General features: G+C 39.6%; 1 protein-coding gene across 1 annotated transcript in view; it reads left to right on the forward strand.

Moving 5' to 3' along the window:
• Positions 1 to 21,091, forward strand: part of LOC126249102 (PH-interacting protein) — a 278,680-nt gene that overhangs the window by 126,116 nt on the left and 131,473 nt on the right. Inside the window, exons 6-7 of the mRNA XM_049950753.1 lie at positions 2,951 to 3,049; positions 5,836 to 5,996. Of these exons, the coding sequence (XP_049806710.1) occupies positions 2,951 to 3,049; positions 5,836 to 5,996 (260 nt within the window). The remainder of the gene's footprint in view (positions 1 to 2,950; positions 3,050 to 5,835; positions 5,997 to 21,091) is intronic.

Genomic DNA, 21,091 nt, shown 5'->3' on the forward strand with positions numbered 1-21,091 from the left:
AATGTTATTTCTGGCATCATGGTGTGGGGAGCCATTGGGTATGACTTCAGGTCATGGCTGGTAATAATTGAGGGAACCCTGATGCCATGACTTTATGCCACGGATATCCTGTTACCTCTCATGTGGCAGTATTGTAGTGCTACTTTTAAATGGACAACACTCATCTACACATGGGTGTGTGTCTGTAAGAACTGTCTTTGTAATGTTGAGGTAATACCATGGCCAACAAGGTTCCCAGATTTGTCCCCAACAGAACATATTTGAGACCAGGTCAGATTATCAACTTTGTACCAGTGCAAGTAAACGGGATATCAAGGATCAGTTAATCAGGTATAACAAATGTGGGTCATCTTGTGTCAGGAGAGGATACAACAGCTTTATGATACCCTTCCCAACTGAATCAGTGCATGTATTGATGCCGGAGGAGGTGCAGGTTATACTGATTAGTGGGTTTATACTGTCAAGTTCTCTGTAAATATTTGTGTGTGTGTGTGTGTGTGTGTGTGTGTGTGTGTGTGTGTGTGTGTGTGTGTGTGTGGGCGGGCATGCACGCCATGTTTCGTGTAGGATAAAAGATGTACTTTCAGGAATTGGCAACACTAAATCATACGAAGACAGCTGTCCAACAAGTAACTACAGTTACCGCCTGTCAAATGGACGAGACGATAGCTGTAGCCGCAATGCTCCCATCATTGCTACAACCCAGGAGAGCAGCCTGTTCTCTATTGACCATGACCAACACTGTTTTCAGGAAACAACAGCAGTTCCTCGTGCATCGACATGCAACAATCCTAATCTTATTCCTACAACACTTCTGCAATACAGGATGTTACAAAAAGATACAGCCAAACTTTCAGGAAACATTCCTCACACACAAATAAAGAAAATATGTTATGTGTCCGGAAACGCTTAATTTCCATGTTAGAGCTCATTTTAGTTTCGTCAGTATGTACTGTACTTCCTTGATTCACCGCCAGTTGGCCCAATTGAAGGAAGGTAATGTTGACTTCGGTGCTTGTGTTGACATGTGACTCATTGCTCTACAGTACTAGCATCAAGCACATCAGTACGTAGCATCAACAGGTTAGTGTTCATCACGAACATGGTTTTGCGGTCAGTGTTAACAGAAACTCTTGTAGAATTTATTTACAATGCTGTCTCAACAATTCACAAGTAGCATATTGATAATAAGGTATGTTATTAATTAAATGAAACAATCTTCAGAAAATCTGCAGATTTACTTACAAGCACCTCTAGTATATAGTTTTTCATGGACTAAAGCACTTAGCTATTTAACAACTCTCAGTTGAAATGGCACTGAGCAGAACAAAAGCCAATTGAGGATCAACTTCTCATCATTGTTGATACCATCAGAGATGGATCATCCTCTTTGTTAGGCAGAAATGGGGAAAGAAGCTACCATGCTCTGTGATGAGAGTCCAGAGTTTTAACCATTCCATGACTTTACCGTATCTGAGAGGAAAGAACTTTTGCAGCAGCAGTCAGTATGAATACTCAGACATGATATACTTTAGTTAACAGTAAAATTATAACTCTGTTACAAAACTGCCAGAAAATGAATAACAAAAGTATAGTATTACTGCATCTTAATATTTATGTTTTCCCCAAGTTATTTTTTAAATGAAAGTTTAGATAAGTGTTAACAAACTCCAACTGACATAAGGAAACTACATAGCACTATGAGATTTCAAGTGAACTTCGTTTCATTTTCCCCTAAATGTTTGGGCAGAACCACTTCCTAATTTGGTTTCTGGTGCAGGATAAGTCCGTCTTATGGTGAATGTAAGTTTTGTAGTACACATTATTTTCTTTTACTGTGTGCAGTGATGGACTAGTGAATGAATGTTGTATTTATATCTGGGAAAGCTTCGTTCCATTTGAGTGCTGGAATTATTTCCTCAACGTGGCCATGTCTTAACTTCGTTTCCATCCATATTCAAATTGATTTTGTTTTCCTGGTCTAAAATCTGTTCTGTTCATAGGTTTTTAAGTCCTGTGTCATTTCCCATTACACTTTTAAGACAGTTTCATACAAATCAGTTACATCATGCTGCAGAAATGAATGTATTAACACACAGACCTCATTTCTGAAATTTGGTTTTAGTTCATTGATGACCATACTCATCCACAATAGAACTCATTACTCATTATTCTTTTTGAAGAGCTGGCTACCAGAAACTCCTAACAGATTAAAGCTGATGGCTGCACTGGGACTTCAACCCAGATCCTTTCCTTTACAGGCACTTCTGTTATTGCCAGAACTATCCAGGTACAACAGAGTTAAGTGATGAGCAGTGGTTAAGACTATGATACCACATTCAGGAGGAGACTGATTCAAATCTATGGACAATCGTACAGATTTGAGTTTTTGGTGGCTTCTGGAAAACATTTAAGCTGAATGCTGGGATAGTAAATTAATATTTTACTTCAGGATTAATTTTTATTTCATCAAAAAAGTGTAGAATAAGTAATAATATTCTACATTGAAATACAGAATAGAACAGAAAGGAAACTGAATAAAATACAAAATGCCAGTGAGATGTCTGATAATGGAATAATGTCTACCCACAGCCTTAATTGAGTCTAGTATCACTGTAGGGGTGACAGTGGGAGTCATTTTAGTTCGTATCTTAAGTGAATTGTGTTGATAATACTATTTTTTAGTTCAATGTAAATTTCTTTCTGTAGATCTGGTCATATCTGAATAAGTGCTATTTATCTATTGATCCCCGTGTTGATGTGGTGTGAAATCCTAACAGAAAGGAAGGTGGGGGGGGGGGGGGGAGAAATGGGAATTAAGGTGAGTAGAGGAAAAATATTTGCTCTGCCAACAATGTAAGGGATAGATATTCCACTATGAATGCTTTGTTAGTTTTAAAAATAAAGAAGGAAATGCACATGTTTATTCATTTGTTTTTTTCATTTTCAGATCACTGTGCTCACAATTTATCTATTGTTGATTACGCAGTTAGGATAAGAGGATGCCCTCTGATTGATCCTGCTGGTGTGAACAGGCAGCATAACTTAGGTGAGTAAAGTAATATTGAAAGCCATATTTTGTTTTTCCCTAAGAGAAAGATGAGGGTGAGGAGTGATCGTGCATGGAAGACTAGCTTCAAAATTGATTTTCTTTACTCTCCATCTGGTCTTGCACTGGCATGTGTCTTGTGTATCAGGTAAATAAAATCAAACACTAATTGCTAAAACAGGTAGAATTAAGTAGTTGCCAATGGTAAAAGGGGCAGATATATAAGATGTAACATTATTTTGTGAATAGTAAATTAAAGTAATGTAAACATAAGATGAATAATTATCACCTTTGTAAATGATGATACCTGTATAAATACTATTCATATTTCAGTAGAAAATAATAATAATATTCATCACTTAATATTTCTAAAATAAATGGTGATTGCTATAAGTATGCACTAATGACTGAGCCACATAGTCAATTTCCCAACATTTCAGGAGAGCAGCAGTTTTTACAACTTTCTGAAAAGTAAATATATCATGTTATGAGTAATAGGTTTTAAGTTTAAAGAGATTTAAAATGTGGATTTTTGTTAACACTGGAAGTCTAACTGAATATTAATAATGTGCCACTGTTATGATATGCACAATCATTTTAGTAAATAACCTTAAAGCAACATACTTACATGTTGTGAATGCTGGTAAACTAAATTTGTAAAAGTGTTTGTTTACTTGGAAATACTGACTTAAGCCCAAGTCATTTATAAACACATAGAAAATCCTTAAGCTGCAGATGCCAGCAGTAATGGGTTATGTATGAGCACAATACACATTTGATTTGTAGAGTGGTTGGCATTACAAACAGAATAATGGCTCATTAATATGACTTGGAAAGTTATATTTCAGCCCAAGTCACATTATAGATTGTTGTAAACATCTGCCACACTATCTCATACATATTTAAAGTGCTGCATTATGAATTCTTTAAAAGAAACCTCATATAATGTTGTTAATTTGTGGTTCATTATTGCTGTTAATAATACATGGACAAAAACAGCAGTTTTCTGACAGTTATAGATAGTAAATCTGAAAAATATACTTTGAAAGCCATTATGCTACAGAGTGAGAACAAGATGGAAATAGGAAGGTGGAGTGAACTGTCAGTCCTTTCTTGTCTGTTTCTCTTCTACAAATTCAGTGCTGGACAATAACAATGTAATTTAATAGCAGTTAATATATATGACTACACAAATGCTGAGGAAGTACACATATTCTTAGTGTTGATTACTATAATGAGTCTAGTTAGCCTAATTGCTTTAAAAGCGACTACAGATTTTCAGTGAGGAGTGAGAACAAAAAGTATGTGCGCACATTTTGATTTGTTCATGGAGTGTAAGTTGACCACAACAGCATGAATTCTGTTGTTACAGAAGTTGAGTGTATCCACACTTTCTGTTTCAGTATTGTTCTTTTGGGATTGTGATTGTGTCATGGCATTTGAATATAACAATTTGGGCACACTGGAGATGGTGGTGTATGCTATTTATCTGTATTGTAATATATAGAAATCTGCATTGGTACAAGATAAATAGTATACATTGTCAGTCTGATGATAGCCACATGCAATAGTGGTGAAAATATGACTCTTACATACTTATGTAGTCTCAGAACCAGAAGAATGTTGTGCGTGTGGACACTCAATTTTTTTATTTCAAATTGCATAGAGACTGCTCAGTGAACTTAGTTTCGAGTTTTGTTTCATACTATGTAGATGCTTAAGAGCAATAATTTGTAATTGGTTAACTTAAATTTGTGTCCTTAATCACAATACATATTTGATATTTTAGGTCAGAAATTTAAAATAGTATCTTGGACTTGGTGACACTCTGGCTCCCTATTATTCTCAAACTAAATTAAAATGTTGCAGTATTGTTGTTCATTAAAATACTCTTCATGTTATGCAGTCTTTTGTTTAATGACCTTAGAAACACGAAAAAGAGTAAAATTGAAGATAATTTCCACATTCTGTATATTTGCAGTAGTACTGTTACCCATATTTGATGATGCCTTTTTTCTATATAGATTGACAAGACTTCATACAGCTGATACAGTACCAAAACAAAATGATGATTTACAATCAGCAGTTACTATTCTGTACTCATTGGAGATGTTACAGAGACTTATTTTGAAAATAGTGATCCAAAAAATCAACAACCTAAAATTTCGTATGCTACAGATGAGGCCAGCTTTAGGAAGGAGGTGGCAGACTTGGCTTTACAAAAACTGTTTTCAAGTTGGACTCTTATCTCTTCTTCTTAACAGAGTATGCTGTAGGTTGAACAGCCATGAGAAAAATGGGTGTGTGTGCTATAACACAACTTAGATCTCTACTCTCTGTGGGCAGCACACTATCATTCAAGCAGTCTGAGCGTTCCTCACAGAGTTGCATAAAGCTTCAGTCTACTGCCTCTCTCCTTCCTCACCAATATAGCTGCAATGTATTAAAGGGAGTAGCTGTAGATCATTTCATTGCTACGTCTGGAAACTAAGGAACTTTCTCAAACCACAGAAGTACAAACAAACACAAGCCATCTCTTTTAGTGTCTCTTCATGAGTTTGTGTTTGGGAATATTCTTCATCAGTTATTGATTATATTGTGCTGTTGTTTTTATAATGACTTTTTTGTGAAACTTGAAGATGCAGTATGATCTGTTTGGACTTCCGTGAATCAGCTCAGATGTTACAGTACCATGACCATTGTAACTGTGGCAACATTTTTCCTGAACAAATATAATGCATAATAGCTGTGATGCTACTGAAACAATGCTCTCTCTCATTGTACAGTTAAGGTGCTCCAGGGTCGTGAACTCTCAGGTCCTCTGAAACGCCACCAGGCTGTCTCATCCAAGTTGTATAGCAAGCTGCAGCTTTATTGCCGGACTTTAGGTCATCTTTCAGCTGTATATTGCCTTCTTTTTGATCGAACTGGAAGATATGTTATTACGGTATGTATCGAGCAGCTCAAATGTGTTAGTGATAAGTAACTTTGTAGAGAGATTTTCTGTCATAACTGTTTGTTTCGCATGTAGGTGAGAGAATAGCCAACAGGTAACAGGAATTTTGTAAATGAGGAAAAAGAGAAAATATGTCATACGTCAGTTATGCAAAGCAAAATTCAGAAACAATGATGCAATGTACAAGCGAATAATACAGAGTGAAAATTTTGTTCCCAAGATATTATTTTTGTTGTATATTTTACTCAGTTAGAAATTATTAGAAGTAGATGTAGAAGTTTCAAACACTGCTTAACGAAGAAGTTATGAGATGCAAGAAGTTGTAACTGATAAAAATTATTTTATAATAAAATGTTAGCAACACCATATCAACATGTGACTAAACATTATATGCCTTGTCCACGTTGCCAAGAAGTTGGTCATGTATTTACTGGTCATAGTGTGGGCACAATGAACACAGTTATTGGGAAAAGGGAAAACTGCCTTTGTTTTTGAAATAGTGGGAAGTAATCATTTCAGTGTTACTTACCAATGCCAGTGATGTGTGTCACCTGCATTGGAACACCCATGTTCAAGTATTAGTGCTATCTGTGTTATCACTGACTTCAAGCATACAAATGAACACTCCTTCTAGCAGTAAGGATTGCACTAAGTTCAGAACACTGTAGGTATTGGTTTTTGCACATGTCACATTTATTGAGTTTCCAATGGCAGTCTCTAACTTCGTTCAGTAAATGACACTGATGAAGACTTATTACTCTAATTACTTTCTGGAGTATGTTAAATGAGTGATAATACTTCAGTTGATATAGTGATTGAGTTTATTCAAAGTAGACAAACACACTGAGGTGACAAGTCATAGGATACCTCCCAGTATCATGTTGGACCTCGTTTTGCTTGGTGTAGTGCAGTAAATCGATGTGGTGTGGACTTACCAAGTTGTTGGAAGTCCCCTGTGAGCCATGCTGCCTCTATAGCCATCCATAATTGCAAAAATATTGCTGGTGCAGGATTTTGTGCATGAACTGACCTCAGAATTGTGCCCCACAAATGTTTGATGGGATCCATTTGAATGATCTGGGTTGCCAGATCATTCACTTGAATTTTCCAGAATGTTATTCAAACTGATCGAAAACAATTGTGGCCTGGTGACAATGCCCATTGCCATCCATAAAAATTCCGTCGCTGAATAGCTGCAAATGGTCTCCAAGTAGCCAAACATTTACGTCTACATCTAATATAATGATTTCCAGTCAATGACCAGTTCAATTGGACCAGAAGACCCAGTCCATTCCATGTAAACACAGTCCACACCATTATGGAGTCACCATCAGCTTGCAGAGAGCCTTGTTGACAACAAGAATTCATGGCTTTGTGGGGTCTGTACCATGCATAAACTCTACCATCAGCTCTTACCAACTGAGATTGGGACTCATCTGACCAGTCCACAGTTTTCCAGGGTCCGACTGATATGGTCGCGAGCCCAGGAGAGCCACTGCAGGTGATGTGCTGTTAGCAAAGGCACTCACATCAGTTTTCTGCTGCCATACCCCCATGTCTGTTGTCTGCTGCCATAGCCCATTAATGCCAAATTTTTCCACACTGTCCAAACAGATATGTTCGTTGTATGTACCACATTGATTTCTGCAATTATTTCATGCATTGTTGCTTGTCTGTTAGCCTGACAACTCTACACAAACACTGCTGCTGTTGGTCATTAAGAGAAGGCCCTCGGCTACTGTGTTGTCTGGGGTGAGAGCTAATGCCTGAAAGTTGGTATTCTTGGCACACTCTTGACGCTGTCGATCTCAGGATATTGAATTCCCTAATGATTTCCGAAATAGAATGTCCCATGCATCTAGTTGCAACTACCACTCTTTGTTCAAAGCCTCATAATTCCCATCGTGTGGCCATAATCACATTGGGAACCTTTTCATGTGAATCACCTGAGACAAATGACAGCTCCACCAATGCACTGCCCTTTTATACTTTGTGTATATGATACCAGCACCATCTCTATATGTGCATATTGCTATCCCATGACTTACGTCACCTCAGTGTATGTTACATTGTGTTTAAAAAAAAGGGTGGGGGGGGGGTGCAAAGTTATAATATTGCTTGTCTGTGGGAAAGTGTACCTTATATATGGGAGTGATCACCATTTTTTCAGCTATGCTGTTAGTTATTAAAAATCTCTTGTCTATGTGTAATACTTAAAAAGTCTGGCATAACAGAAAGCATTCTGATGGAAGAGCTGGGCATATTACATCAGACATATGTGATCTGAGGCTTTCCTGGCGAATGTGCTGTATCCAAGATTCTCGGGTGTCCAGATGGATCCGATCGACGAAGTTCCACGATATTTCGGCAAATAATCGTTTCGCCATCATCAGGTGGTGCTGATGGAATGATTTGTCTACGCTGTGTCCGTGGCATTCATGTCCGCGGGGTCCCGAGTCGTACCCAGGCGCAGACGGCCGGCAGGGGCGCCGTGTGGTGGGAGGGGTGGGGGTAGCTGCAGCAAAGCCCGGCGGTAGGCGCAGTTCATCTCCGTCCGCAGTGGCCGAAGGATCTCGTGTCCGCTCATGCCGTAGCTCCTTGATGGTGTTTAATAATTGTGTCCAGGCCTTGCTAAGTTGAAACCCAGTGTCCCTGTTGATGAGGTTCTCTCTTACTCTAATTTCTATGGCCTCCTTGTAGATACTGTCCCAGTAGGCACTTGTGGCCGTCAGGATTTTAGTCTTTTCGAAATTCACTGTGTGTCCGGTCTTAATGCAGTGTTATGCTAGGGCCGAATGGCTGGGTTGGCGTAGGCGGGTGTGACGTTCATGTTCCTTGCATCGGTCCTCGACCGTGCGAACTGTTTGGCCGATGTAAGATTTGCCACAGTCGCACGGGATTTTGTATACGCCCACTTTCTTAAGGCCTTCGTCATCTTTTGCAGTTCCTAGTAGGTCACGAATCTTTGCTTGTGGTCGGAAGACAGTGTCAATCTTGTGTCGCCTTAACAGTCTCCCTATTTTTGCAACACGTTGCCAGCAAACGGCAGAAAGGCCAGAGTTTGCTTCTCTTCTTTCAGTTGTTCTTCATCTCGGTTCTTGGTGCACTTCTGTTGTCGGAAGGCCCTTTGGATTTGGCGCTTGTCATACCCATTCTTGCGGAACACGGTCTCCAGGTGTTTGAGTTCTGTTGGAAAGTTCTGTTCATCAGAGACAGTGTGTGCTCTATGTACCAAGGTGCTGAGCATTCCATTAAGCTGCGCTGGATGGTGGCAGCTAGAGGCATGTAGGTACAGGTCAGTGTGTGTAGGCTTGCGGTACACACTTTGACCCAGTGAACCATCAGACCTACGTTCCACTAGGACATCAAGAAAGGGTAGTTTTCCATCTTTCTCAGTCTCCATGGTAAACCGAATGTTACTGTGCACCGAATTCAGATGTTGTAGAAAAATTTGTAGCTGTTCCTGTCCATGTGGCCAGATGATGAATGTGTCATCCACGTAGCGAAAGAAGCATACAGCTTTCAGTTCGGCGGCTTCCAGTGCTTCCTCTTCGAAACTCTCCATGAACAGGTTGGCCACCACTGGGGAGAGCGGGCTCCCCATGGCCACTCCGTCGGTCTGCTCATAGTATTGACCATTGAAGACAAAGTACGTAGATGTTAACACGTGCCTGAACAGTTGTGTCAGTTCAGGCCCGAATTTCTCACTGATTAAGTGGAGAGAATCTTCCAGCATGACACGTGTGAATAATGAGACGACATTGAAGCTAACCATGATGTCAGATTCTTGTACTGTCGTCTCCTTCAGGCGGCCAGTGAAGTCTGTCAAGTTCCGGTTATGGTGCGCACATTTCCCCACATAAGGTCTTAGCATGCCCACTAATTGCTGCACCAAAAGAAATGTCTGTGCCCCTATGTTGCTGACTATGGGTTGCATCTCTTCTTTGTGCATTTTTGGGAGACCATATATCCTCGGAGCTACCGCCGAACATTGGCAAAGTCTTTTGATGTCCTTGTCCTTGAGTGTTTTAAGGGCAACACCGGCCAGAAGCAACATCTCGGGAGCAGAAAGAGCAGCACTACGAGCCCTCAGAGACAATAAGGAGATAGTCGTTCTTCCTGCTGACAAAGGAAATGCCAGTCATCCTTGAGAGACGTGACTACGAACAGAAGATGCTACAATTGCTAGACGATCCAGCATATCGGAAAATCAACACAGACCCGACCAGGAAGATACAACAAAGCACCACCACCATGCTGAAAATTGGTGCACTCGAGGACAAGGACATCAAAAGACTTAGCCAACGTTCGGCGGTAGCTCCGAGGATATATGGTCTCCCAAAAACGCACAAAGAAGGGATGCGACCCATAGTCAGCAACATAGGGGCACTGACGTATCTTTTGACGCAGCACTTAGCGAGCATGCTAAGACCTTATGTGGGAGAAATGTGCGCACCATAACCGGAACTCAACGGACTTCATTGGCTGCCTGAAGGAGATAACAGTACAAGAATCTGACATCATGGTTAGCTTTGATGTCGTCTCATTATTCACATGTGTCATGCTGGAAGATTCTCTCCACTTAATCAGTGAGAAATTCGGGCCTGAACTGAAACAACTGTTCAGGCACGTGTTAACATCTATGTACTTTGTCTTCAGTGGTCAATACTATGAGCAGACCGACGGAGTGGCCATGGGGAGCCCGCTCTCCCCAGTGGTGGCCAACCTGTTCATGGAGAGTTTCGAAGAGGAAGCACTGGAAGCCGCCGAACTGAAACCTGTATGCTTCTTTCGCTACGTGGATGACATGTTCGTCATCTGGTCACATGGACAGGAACAGCTACAGATTTTTCTACAACATCTTAATTCGGTGCACAGTAACATTCAGTTTACCATGGAGACTGAGAAAGATGGAAAACTACCCTTTCTTGACGTCCTAGTGGAACGTTGGTCTGATGGCTCACTGGGTCAAAGTGTGTATCGCAAGCCTACACACACTGACCTGTACCTACATGCCTCCAGCTGCCACCATCCGGCACAGCTTAATGGGATGCTCAACACCTTGGTACATAGAGCACACTCGATCTCTGATGAACAGAACTTACCAACAGAACTCAAACACCTGGAGACCGTGTTCCGCAAGAATGGGTATGGCAACCGCCAAATCCAAAGGGCCTTCCGACAACAGAAGTGCACCAAGAACCGAGATGAAGAACAACTGAAAGAAGAGAAGCAAACTCTGGCCTTTCTGCCGTTTGCTGGCAATGTGTTGTAAAAAATAGGGAGACTGTTACGGCGACACAAGATTGACACTGTCTTACGACCACCAGCAAAGATTCGCGACCTACTAGGAACTGCAAAAGATGAAGTAGGACTTAAGAAAGCGGACGTGTACAAAATCCCGTGCGGCTGTGGCAAATCCTACATCAGCCAAACAAAAAAAATGGCTGTGAGCACTATGGGATTCAACATCTTAGGTCATAAGTCCCCTAGAACTTAGAACTACTTAAACCTAACTAACTTAAGGACATCACACACACCCATGCCCGAGGCGGGATTCAAACCTGTGACCATAGCAGCCCCGCGGTTCCGGACTGCAGCGCCAGAACCGCACAGCCTCCGCGGCCGGCTCGGCCAAACAGTTCGCACGGTCGAGGACCGATGGAAGGAACACGAACGTCACACCCGCCTACGCCATCCCAGCCATTCGGCCCTAGCAGAACACTGCATCGAAACCGGACACACAGCAAATTTCGAAAAGACTAAAATCTTGACGGCCACAAGTGCCTACTGGGACAGTATCTACAAGGAGGCCATAGAAATTCGAGTAAGAGATAACCTCATCAACAGGGACACCGGGTTTCAACTTAACAAGGCCTGGACACCATTATTAAACACCATCAAGGAGCTATGGTGTGAGCGGATGCGAGATCCTACCGCCAAGGTGGATGGAGATGAACTGTGCCTACCACCAGGCGTGGCTGCAGCTACCCCCACCACGCGGCGCCCCGCCGGCCGTCTGCGCCTGGGTACGACTCGGGACCCCGCGGACATAAATACCACAGACACAGCGCAGACAGATCATTCCATCAGCACCACCTGATGACAGCAGAACAGTTATTTGCCGAAATATCGTGGAACTTTGACGATCGGATCCGTCTGGACACCCGAGAACCTAGGATACACTACATCAGACATGTTTGAAGAACATAAGGATGTTGTGGCAGCCGGGGACTTCAGTGGGAGACTTATGAAAAATGAATCATATTTTATATAACATAATTACTTGCAAAATTGTGGAGGTCAACATCCGATAAGGTCTCTAAAATTATAAATATAATTTTAATGTTATTCAAAATGATCTACACACTTTCAAGTGATAGTGAAAGTGTTTGTATTGATGTAGGATATTATATTCAGTATATGTATAGAAAAAACAACTCAAGAAATATTTTGTGTCGTGTTCATAAAATGTTCAGTGTACGAACCATAAATTACCAGTCTATAGTCCAGTTCGGTCTACACTTGCCCCAAAGTGTCCATATTGGTGTCGGTCATTGCTGCCCTGTGTCCATCTTGAAAAAGACACTTTTTTCCATAAACTTTTGTACTTGCTCATAAATTGATTGTTCTGGTAGGTGGAACCTTTCCAATGTGGTCCTGAATTTCCAACATACTGGATTATGGACTTGCTATTGCAGAGATCCATCACGGAAAACGCCTTCTCCATTGGTATGGCAGCCCTGTTGCTGGAAATCTCTGTAACCAAAAAAACTTCTTGAGTTACTGTATCCATACACATACTCATGTAATACCTTACCTCAATATAAACATTTTTTTACAGTCACTTGAAAGTATCTAGACAATTTTTAATAACACTGTATATGATTTACACATTTATCAGAATTACAAAATTAGCTATCTAGACATTCTCTTCTTCCATGCTTCATTCAGGAGAGCACTGAGAGATAAAAGGAAATTGGGCTGGTTGGTAGTTATTATGCAAAAATATTACCTGTTTTGACTGAGACTTAATGCACTGTGCAAAAAAATTAAGAACAAGAAATGGAAACAGTGGAATATAGTTAATGGTGAATGCATTCCAGAAGCCTGTAATATGAGTTATTCTCAGTTGTTTGTAATTATATGCCACTGATAGTCATTTGTTCTTTGTGTAAACTATCCATTTTTTAAATAATACACAGTTCAGCAACCATGCTAAAGTTACTCATCAGATAGCTTATTTCATAACCATCTGACAAATTAAGGCTGTTTGATGAATTAGAATGTGCATCCAGACCCTTGTCATTCCTGTACTGCAATCTGTTGACTAAAGTAGCAAAGCATGCTAGACAGGCGCACATGTTAACTAATCAACTTTCTGAATCACGAACAGTATAAAATATCTGGCTTCAGTGTATAGTTACATTGTGTTACACTGATTGACTTTCTCAGAACCTTCGTGACACACAACCACATCTTATGATCATGAGAAAGGCCACATTGTTTCCCTTGGTGGATCATGTGGATCTGTATCTACATGAATACCCCCCAAGGCAGTGTACAGTGCATGGCGAAGGTACAGCACACTAATATTGTTGAGTTTTTTCCCTATTCCATTTATGTATTAAATGAAGGAAGATGACTGTATGCCTCTGTACACACCCTAAATTTTTGTCTTTTTCCTGTGGGCCTTAAGCAAGATATATGTTGGTGGCAGCTTTATGGTCACACAATCTTCTTCAGAAACAAGTTTTCTAAATGTATCCAACAAGGTTTCATGAGAACTATGCCATATTTCTTCCTAGGATTCAAGCATTTCCATTTAATTTCTCTAAGTGTGTGTGTGTGTGTGTGTGTGTGTGTGTGTGTGTGTGTGTGTGTGTGAACTACAATTGTCTGGCATTAGCATAGTCACCATTTACATGACCGGTCTCATGCAAAAAATGTGTAAATTCTTAAGAGTATGCTAGCAACCAATGTCGTGCTTCATTAGACCGCTTACTAGTTGCCATATTGTAACATACTTTTTAGCCGCATTTGTGAAATGGCCACAATTATTCAAGAACATATTTGCAGGGTTGTCGATCTTTTTTGGGGCACATTAAATACTTTTTGGGCCAGGTTTATTTTGGCCACCCTGTATAAAATATGACTGTAGCTTGTTGAATCATCCATTTGCCATATTTAGAGTTCTTCAGCTTTTTTTGTAGTCATAGCAGATTTACAGTTCTCCTTTTTCAAAACTCTGAGAGTGACTTTGGGGCAGATAAGACTGAAAAGCTTAGAAGCAAATTTAGTTGATAGATGGAGGAATATAAAGACAAATCAAATGGTGTGATTGAGAAAAGGAAACTGATTGACTCTTCAGAATTACCTGTTTCATTAAAATGATGCCCCTAATTTTGAACCATGTAAATGAGTTGGAGTTACCTAGTGAAAAGTTGAGCAGGCCATAGAATAAAACTGGAGTTACATAAATGTCTCTATATTTAACAACTCAGGCTTATTTATTTTCGTTTAAGTTGATGCTCTAGTCCTACATATAAAAAATCACTAAAGGTGAGAAATACCATTCTGAGATGATGCTGTTCTCAGGGTGTACAGTGCAGAAGAGAACTGAAGTACACCTCTACTTCAGTGAGGTATTAAAGTCCATCACTTTGAAGTGGCACATTCAAAAGCTGTACATGCAATAGACTTGTGAGAAATTGCAAATGAGTTGGATTTATTTGTTACCAATCCTAGTTAATGGAATGAACGTATTTAATTTTAGTTTTGTTCATCATGCTGTAATTTCAGTAGTCTTTGCTAGTGGTATTGTTGGTGGTCTTGTGTAATCTGTGTTTGTTTTGTAATATTTTGTTACTCTGTCTGTTTTCTTGATTGATAATTTCAAACACACAAATTACATCAAGAACTTTATTGAAATCACCAGTCGAGAAACCAGATAGTCACAAAAAATACATCACAAACTTACTGGTCGTCATTGTCCCTGCTTGATCTTCTGTCCAAAGACTGGTTTGATTCAGCTCTCCATGCTAGTCTATACTGTACAAGCTTCCCCATCTCTGAATAACCACTGTGACCAACATCCGTTTGAACCTGCTTACTATATTCATCCCTTGGTCTCTTCCTACAATCTTACCGTCTTCCCCCCCCCCTTCCCCCCCCCTTCCCACCCACCCACCCACCCACCCACACACAAACACACACACACACACACACACACACACACACACACACACACACATTTTCTTCCATTAACAAGTTAACAATTCATCTATGCCTCGGGATGTGTCCTGCCACCAATTCTGTTTTTTAATCAAGATATGCCACATATTTTTTTCCCTCCCTTATCTGAATCTACTCATTAGAGGTGGGCCAAACGGTTATTCTGGAGTAACCATTATCACAGTTCCAGTTATTCTTTGGTAACCGTTATTTGTAACGGGTATTAATAACTGGCAAGTTATTTTTCGATAACGAATACCGAATACTCCGAGGGGCTGCAGTTAAATAACGACATAGTTGGAATCCATCAGTTTAGTTATCAGTATAACTGCGAGTAGTGTGAAATGGCAGGAAATGTTGTATGAATCGTGTCATAACCTTAGCTTATTAACTCCGGGTACATTTTAGTTGATGTTAGAACGATTATTAGTGTTTCATATTATATTTTTTTAGGTTATCGGTTGCTATTAGAAATATTATCTTCGCAGCTGCAACAGAAAGTACGTGGAACTTCGTCACAGCACTGTTTAAGTAAAATGTTAAGAACGTGCATTTTTAAGTATGAAGTAATATGTAAACTGAATACTGTCGGTTAAATTCGAAGCTTAATTTCTTGTGCTGCTCACATAATAGAATAAAGTGTACAGCCTTGTAATACAACAAAAAATATACGTAATGTGACAATTCGTTTACACCTGTGCTATAAAAGATAGTCCTATTAGGGAAAGTGTGAGTACGCTAATCCAAGTTTTATGTGAGATTTGGAAACTGCTCGATTTCTCCAGCTACAGCATGTTTATAACATATGAAGACATACAGATCAAAAAGGTTGACAGTGTTACATTTCTGGGACTACAACTCGATAATAAATTCAGTTGGGAAGGGCATACCACATTTTTTCACTCTATTATTTCATAAGGGAGCATATTCTGTGGTAACTCATCAAACGTAGCAAAAGTTTTTGCATGTAATAGCGTGTAATAAAAATCGTTTGTGGTATAAATTCAAGAACATCATGTAGGAACCTGTTCAAGGAACTTTGTATTCTAACCACTGCTTCCTAGTATATTTATTCCTTAATGAAATTTGTTACAAGTATTTCCAACCAATAGCTCAATACGTAATATCAGTACTAGAAATAGGAACAGCAATCTACATAAAGACCTAAAATCGCTTACCTTGGTCCAAATGGGGTCCAATATTCAGGAACATGCATTTTCAATCAACTGCCAGCAAGTCAGCAACCATTAAAAACTTGGTTTCAGATAAAGCACGGTTTACAGTGTGTTTGAAAGACTTTTTGATACAGAAGTGTCTGATTCCACCCGTCATCAATATGCCGGAAATGGCTATTTTAAGTGTGTCTATGACGTCACTACATACACATGGCAACAAACATGAAGATACATATAAATAATACAATAACATCTCCCACCAAAAATACAATCAAACCAACAGGACAACTGTGGGAAGTTGGGGTTTTAGGGTGAGGACAAGCTAGTGAAAAAAACACACCATGATCCCAAAACACAAAATGAAGAACAAAAAGAAAAAAAAATACAGCAATCTGCTACACCAACAAAAAATCTGCAGGAATCGGACACTTCCCTTGAACAATATAGGTCAACCATAGGTGACCATACCAAAACACCAGTACCCACAACTGAAAGTACAAAAATTGGAATCGGACATTTCCCTTGACCTACATAGGTCAGCCTCAGATGACGATACCAAAGCATCGACACATACAACTATGAAAATGGGAATTGGTCATTTCCGGTGACCTATATAGGTCCACCATAGCTACTGATGCCAAAAAACCTACAACTGCAGAAAATAAAACCACAAGCCCAAAAGTCCACAAATCAATCAGCCCTACATAAATCACATTCAATACTCCATAAATACACAAAACATCATCGCCCCCCCCCCCCCCTCACACACACACACACACACACACACACACACACACACACACACACACACACACACACAACCAACTCATAAACACTGTGCCGTAATGACATTCACACATCACAACACCTTTACGTCGAAGCAGACAGGTGGAATCGGTCGCTTTCATTGACCCCTCCTTCTACTCTGTAGATGAATATCGTAACAGAGACTGATAGACCAGCTTAGGTAAAAATTCTGCTATATTTCAGTTTTGACAGCACCTGGTTGCAACAGTCAAGATCGGGTATTCTGTGTATGATAAATTTATTAAAAGTGTGTAACTGTGTTTTATTCTGACAGTGTATCAATTCTGTAAATATTAGCAGTTACTGTAATATATTCACATATTTTGACAATCTCCTGACAAATGATGAGGTTAATAATTATTATATTCAACTGTATTATGTTATACTTTCTGACATGTTATTTGTCATTCGCGATGGCCAGCGGCTATTTCCAAAGTATGTAAATATTTGTTCGCTCCAGTAACTATCGTCTCTGAAATATCACAGGGGTCTAAGACTGGAGTCACTGTCAGGAACACACACACACAGTTATTCTGTTACCAACTTCCAGGTTACCTGTAATGGTAGGCCGATAACTGCCAGAGAGCGAGAACTGTGAGCCAATAACGATAACTGCCAGAGGAAAATACCGATCTCTGACAGTTATTTCCATAGTCGCTCAAATTCCTTATGGTACCTCTCTTTATACTACCCGTCCAAGCTAAATTGACATATGAGGCGGTGGCTCAAGGGAACGACCGTACTTGTTAATGCCTGTACTGCAGCTCCTATCAGCCACTGCTCAGACATTAACTTTATTTAATTGTTTGTGCTAAAAGTAACGAAGGCGCACGATATAGTACACAGTTCTTATCAACAGATGGCGCGCAGTCTCACAGTTATTCCCATGGCCTATAGAACGCCATCCAAATGGTCTACCCTCTCCTTCGTTCCTAGCCGGATCTCTGATGAGTTGACGGGAAAGCGTAGTACGATCTTCGGTCAACAGATGGTGCGAGGCACTGTTGACATTAGACAGTTATTGAAATAACTGCCTGTATCAGAGGAACAGTTATCACAGTAAGCGTTACTTCTCAGTAACCGGTTATTTCTATCAGTTTTTGCCACCTCTACTACTCATCTAATGAGCATTCTTCTGCTGTACAATTGTAGATAACCTTTCACCCTCCTGCATTTTGTCCCTGCTACCTTGATATTTCAAGGTATAAAATCTATTAAAATATGTGGAAAATCTTACAGAATCCTATCCTGAATGAGGGAGCTGCTGTTTTGTACAATTCGGAAAAGATTTATCTGAGTTTCATCATTGCAGAATGCAGCTTTGGATATGAAAAGAAAACCACATTGTAGATGTAATGTTGAGTGTGTTTTGCAGCTGACTAGGTTTAAGTGTTTTGGCTGCACTTAACTGTGAATCCACTATTATCAGACAAATGTCTTCAGTCTGCTTGGTGCAGTGTTAAACACGTAGCTGTGAAGCAAACATGATAGGTGGTTGTTAATCGAACTGCTCAACTGTCTTAGACTCCATGAATGCATTTCAAGCCATTTCGCTTGTGTGCTCAATAGATAATAAAAGTCTGAAATGTCTCGGCTTTCTCTCTTTGTTTATAGCAAATTGGGTGAGAGGTGCCATTGTATTGGGTTGTAGTGCACTTGTAAATTGTACATAATTAGGTGACAGATACATCATGTAGGAATGTCTGGTGGTAAAACACTGTGAGAATTTTCTGCATGCTAGCACTTCAATACTGAAGAAAATTATGTACTAAAGACAGCATGAACGGCTGGAAAAGACTGACTTCTGTGAAGAGTTGTTCATCTGCAAAGTTTCTCATCAATTCTTTTGTACATTAATTTACGAAAGTTCATAATTTTTTTAGTCGCGTGTTGTTTTTCGCAAAAATAATTGGGCTTATATTTTGACAGAGAAGTGTCATCCTCAGGTGCCTATATGTTATTATTGTATTAGTCTCTGTGGTACAGGCTTCTTAAAAGTGTGATTTTCCTGCATAGTGTTCCAGTTAGGTTGTGAGGTGAAGTATTGTGATTTGTGTTGTGACCCATTTCTGTCTCACTACACAAACATAAAATTAAAATTGATTGTATGGAAATTGCATAAATGATCATTTTGTGTGATGCAATTTGAAAAATGAAAGTAAGTTGTTAAGGAACAATGTGTATTCTGCCAGAAATTTAATGTTTGCCTTATCAATGACAAATCTGAGTGGCACTGAAAACCAATAGAAAATGTAATTGGAAATGAATAAAATTTTATTTTGAACCAATGTTTGGTCTTGTCTGGTGAAGGTAAAAGCCATAATGCTATTACTCGAGAGCGCAAAAGTTCTGAAGACAAGAGACTTACCAATGGTGTACTTAGGTACATGAGAAAACTGACGGTTTTCTGAAATTCAAGTTGATTCAATGGCTTGCTCATTGATGTCTATTGTTACCTGACCACCACCATTTTCTGTATAATATATTGAGCATTTCTGTGTCCTGTGGGTAATTTATAATGAACAAAATTTTGATATAAGTTCATTTTTAAATAACCCACTGTAAAGAGTCCACAGATAGTGGTCTAGTGGTTAGTGTTGCTGCCTCTGGATCACAGGGTCCCAGGTTTCATTCCTGGCTGGATCAGGGATTTTCTCTGCCTGGGGACTAGGTGTTTATGTTGTCGTCATGATTTGGGAAAATGGCGAGACTTGACTGTGAAAAGATTGGGAATTTGTGCAGCCACTAATAACCACATCGTTGAGTGCCTCACAAACCAATCATCATCATCATCATCATCATCATCATCATCATCGTCTCTCTCTCCCCCTCCCCCCCCCATGTGAAGATACAGGTGTAAGAGTAGTACTGATTCATTGAGCAAACAATAATGAATATAATTCCCATTTATGATGCTTTACACTGTAATGAACCACACAAAACTTATTAAATAATCCTGATAATGCTGGTAATGAAAGTAGTCCAACCATCACTGTAAACAATTGTGAACATGATCAATGACAAGGACAGTTTCCTAAGTCATGTGGTAGATTATCGTTTTGTTTGTTGTAATATACTTCAAAAGAATTATTAAGCATTTGTTGACTAAATAAATAATTATTCTACACATGCACGTGCTTCCAACAAATACATCCTATGTTGCCATTATCACTGTCTCTGCTGCTCTGGAAATACTCTAATACTTCACACAAGATGCATGCAACTGTTTTCTTCCTTTTCTCCTACTTTGATACGTAGGCACTGGGATACGAAATGGAGTCGTTACATATGCTCATTTGTATGTAAAGTTGGTGGCAGACTACAGTTCATCAGTAGAACACTGCTAAAATGTAGGCAGTCTATAGAGGAGATTATTTATATGTGATGCATCCTAGAATATTGCTCAAGTATTTGAGACACTTACCAAACAGGACTAACAGGGGATACTAAACATATGCAAATAAAGGTAGGACAAATGGGCACAGGTTTGTTTTATTTCTGAGAGAATGTCACAAAAATTCTGAATAACTTGAACTTGCAGACACTTAAAAATTGACACCAACTATCCATTGGAAGCCTACTTAAGAAGTTTAAAGACCTAGTCTTAAGAATCTAGAAATATTATGTAGTCTCCTATGTATTACTCCTGTAGGATGTGCAATGACAGGGTTAGACATATTTGCGTGTGTAGAGGTGTTTATGCAATCATTTTTCCTGTGCTCCATATGTGAATGGGACAGAAGGAAACCTTTATATATGGTACATTGGGAAATAACCTCTGCCTCACTCTTCACAGTGGTTAGTGGAGTGTGGATGTAAATGTTAATAATCTTGTAGTCATACTGGGCAGGGGTCAGCTCCCTGGACTGA

This window comes from Schistocerca nitens, chromosome 3 (genome assembly GCF_023898315.1).
Source record: "Schistocerca nitens isolate TAMUIC-IGC-003100 chromosome 3, iqSchNite1.1, whole genome shotgun sequence".
NCBI classification, from domain to species: domain Eukaryota; kingdom Metazoa; phylum Arthropoda; class Insecta; order Orthoptera; family Acrididae; genus Schistocerca; species Schistocerca nitens.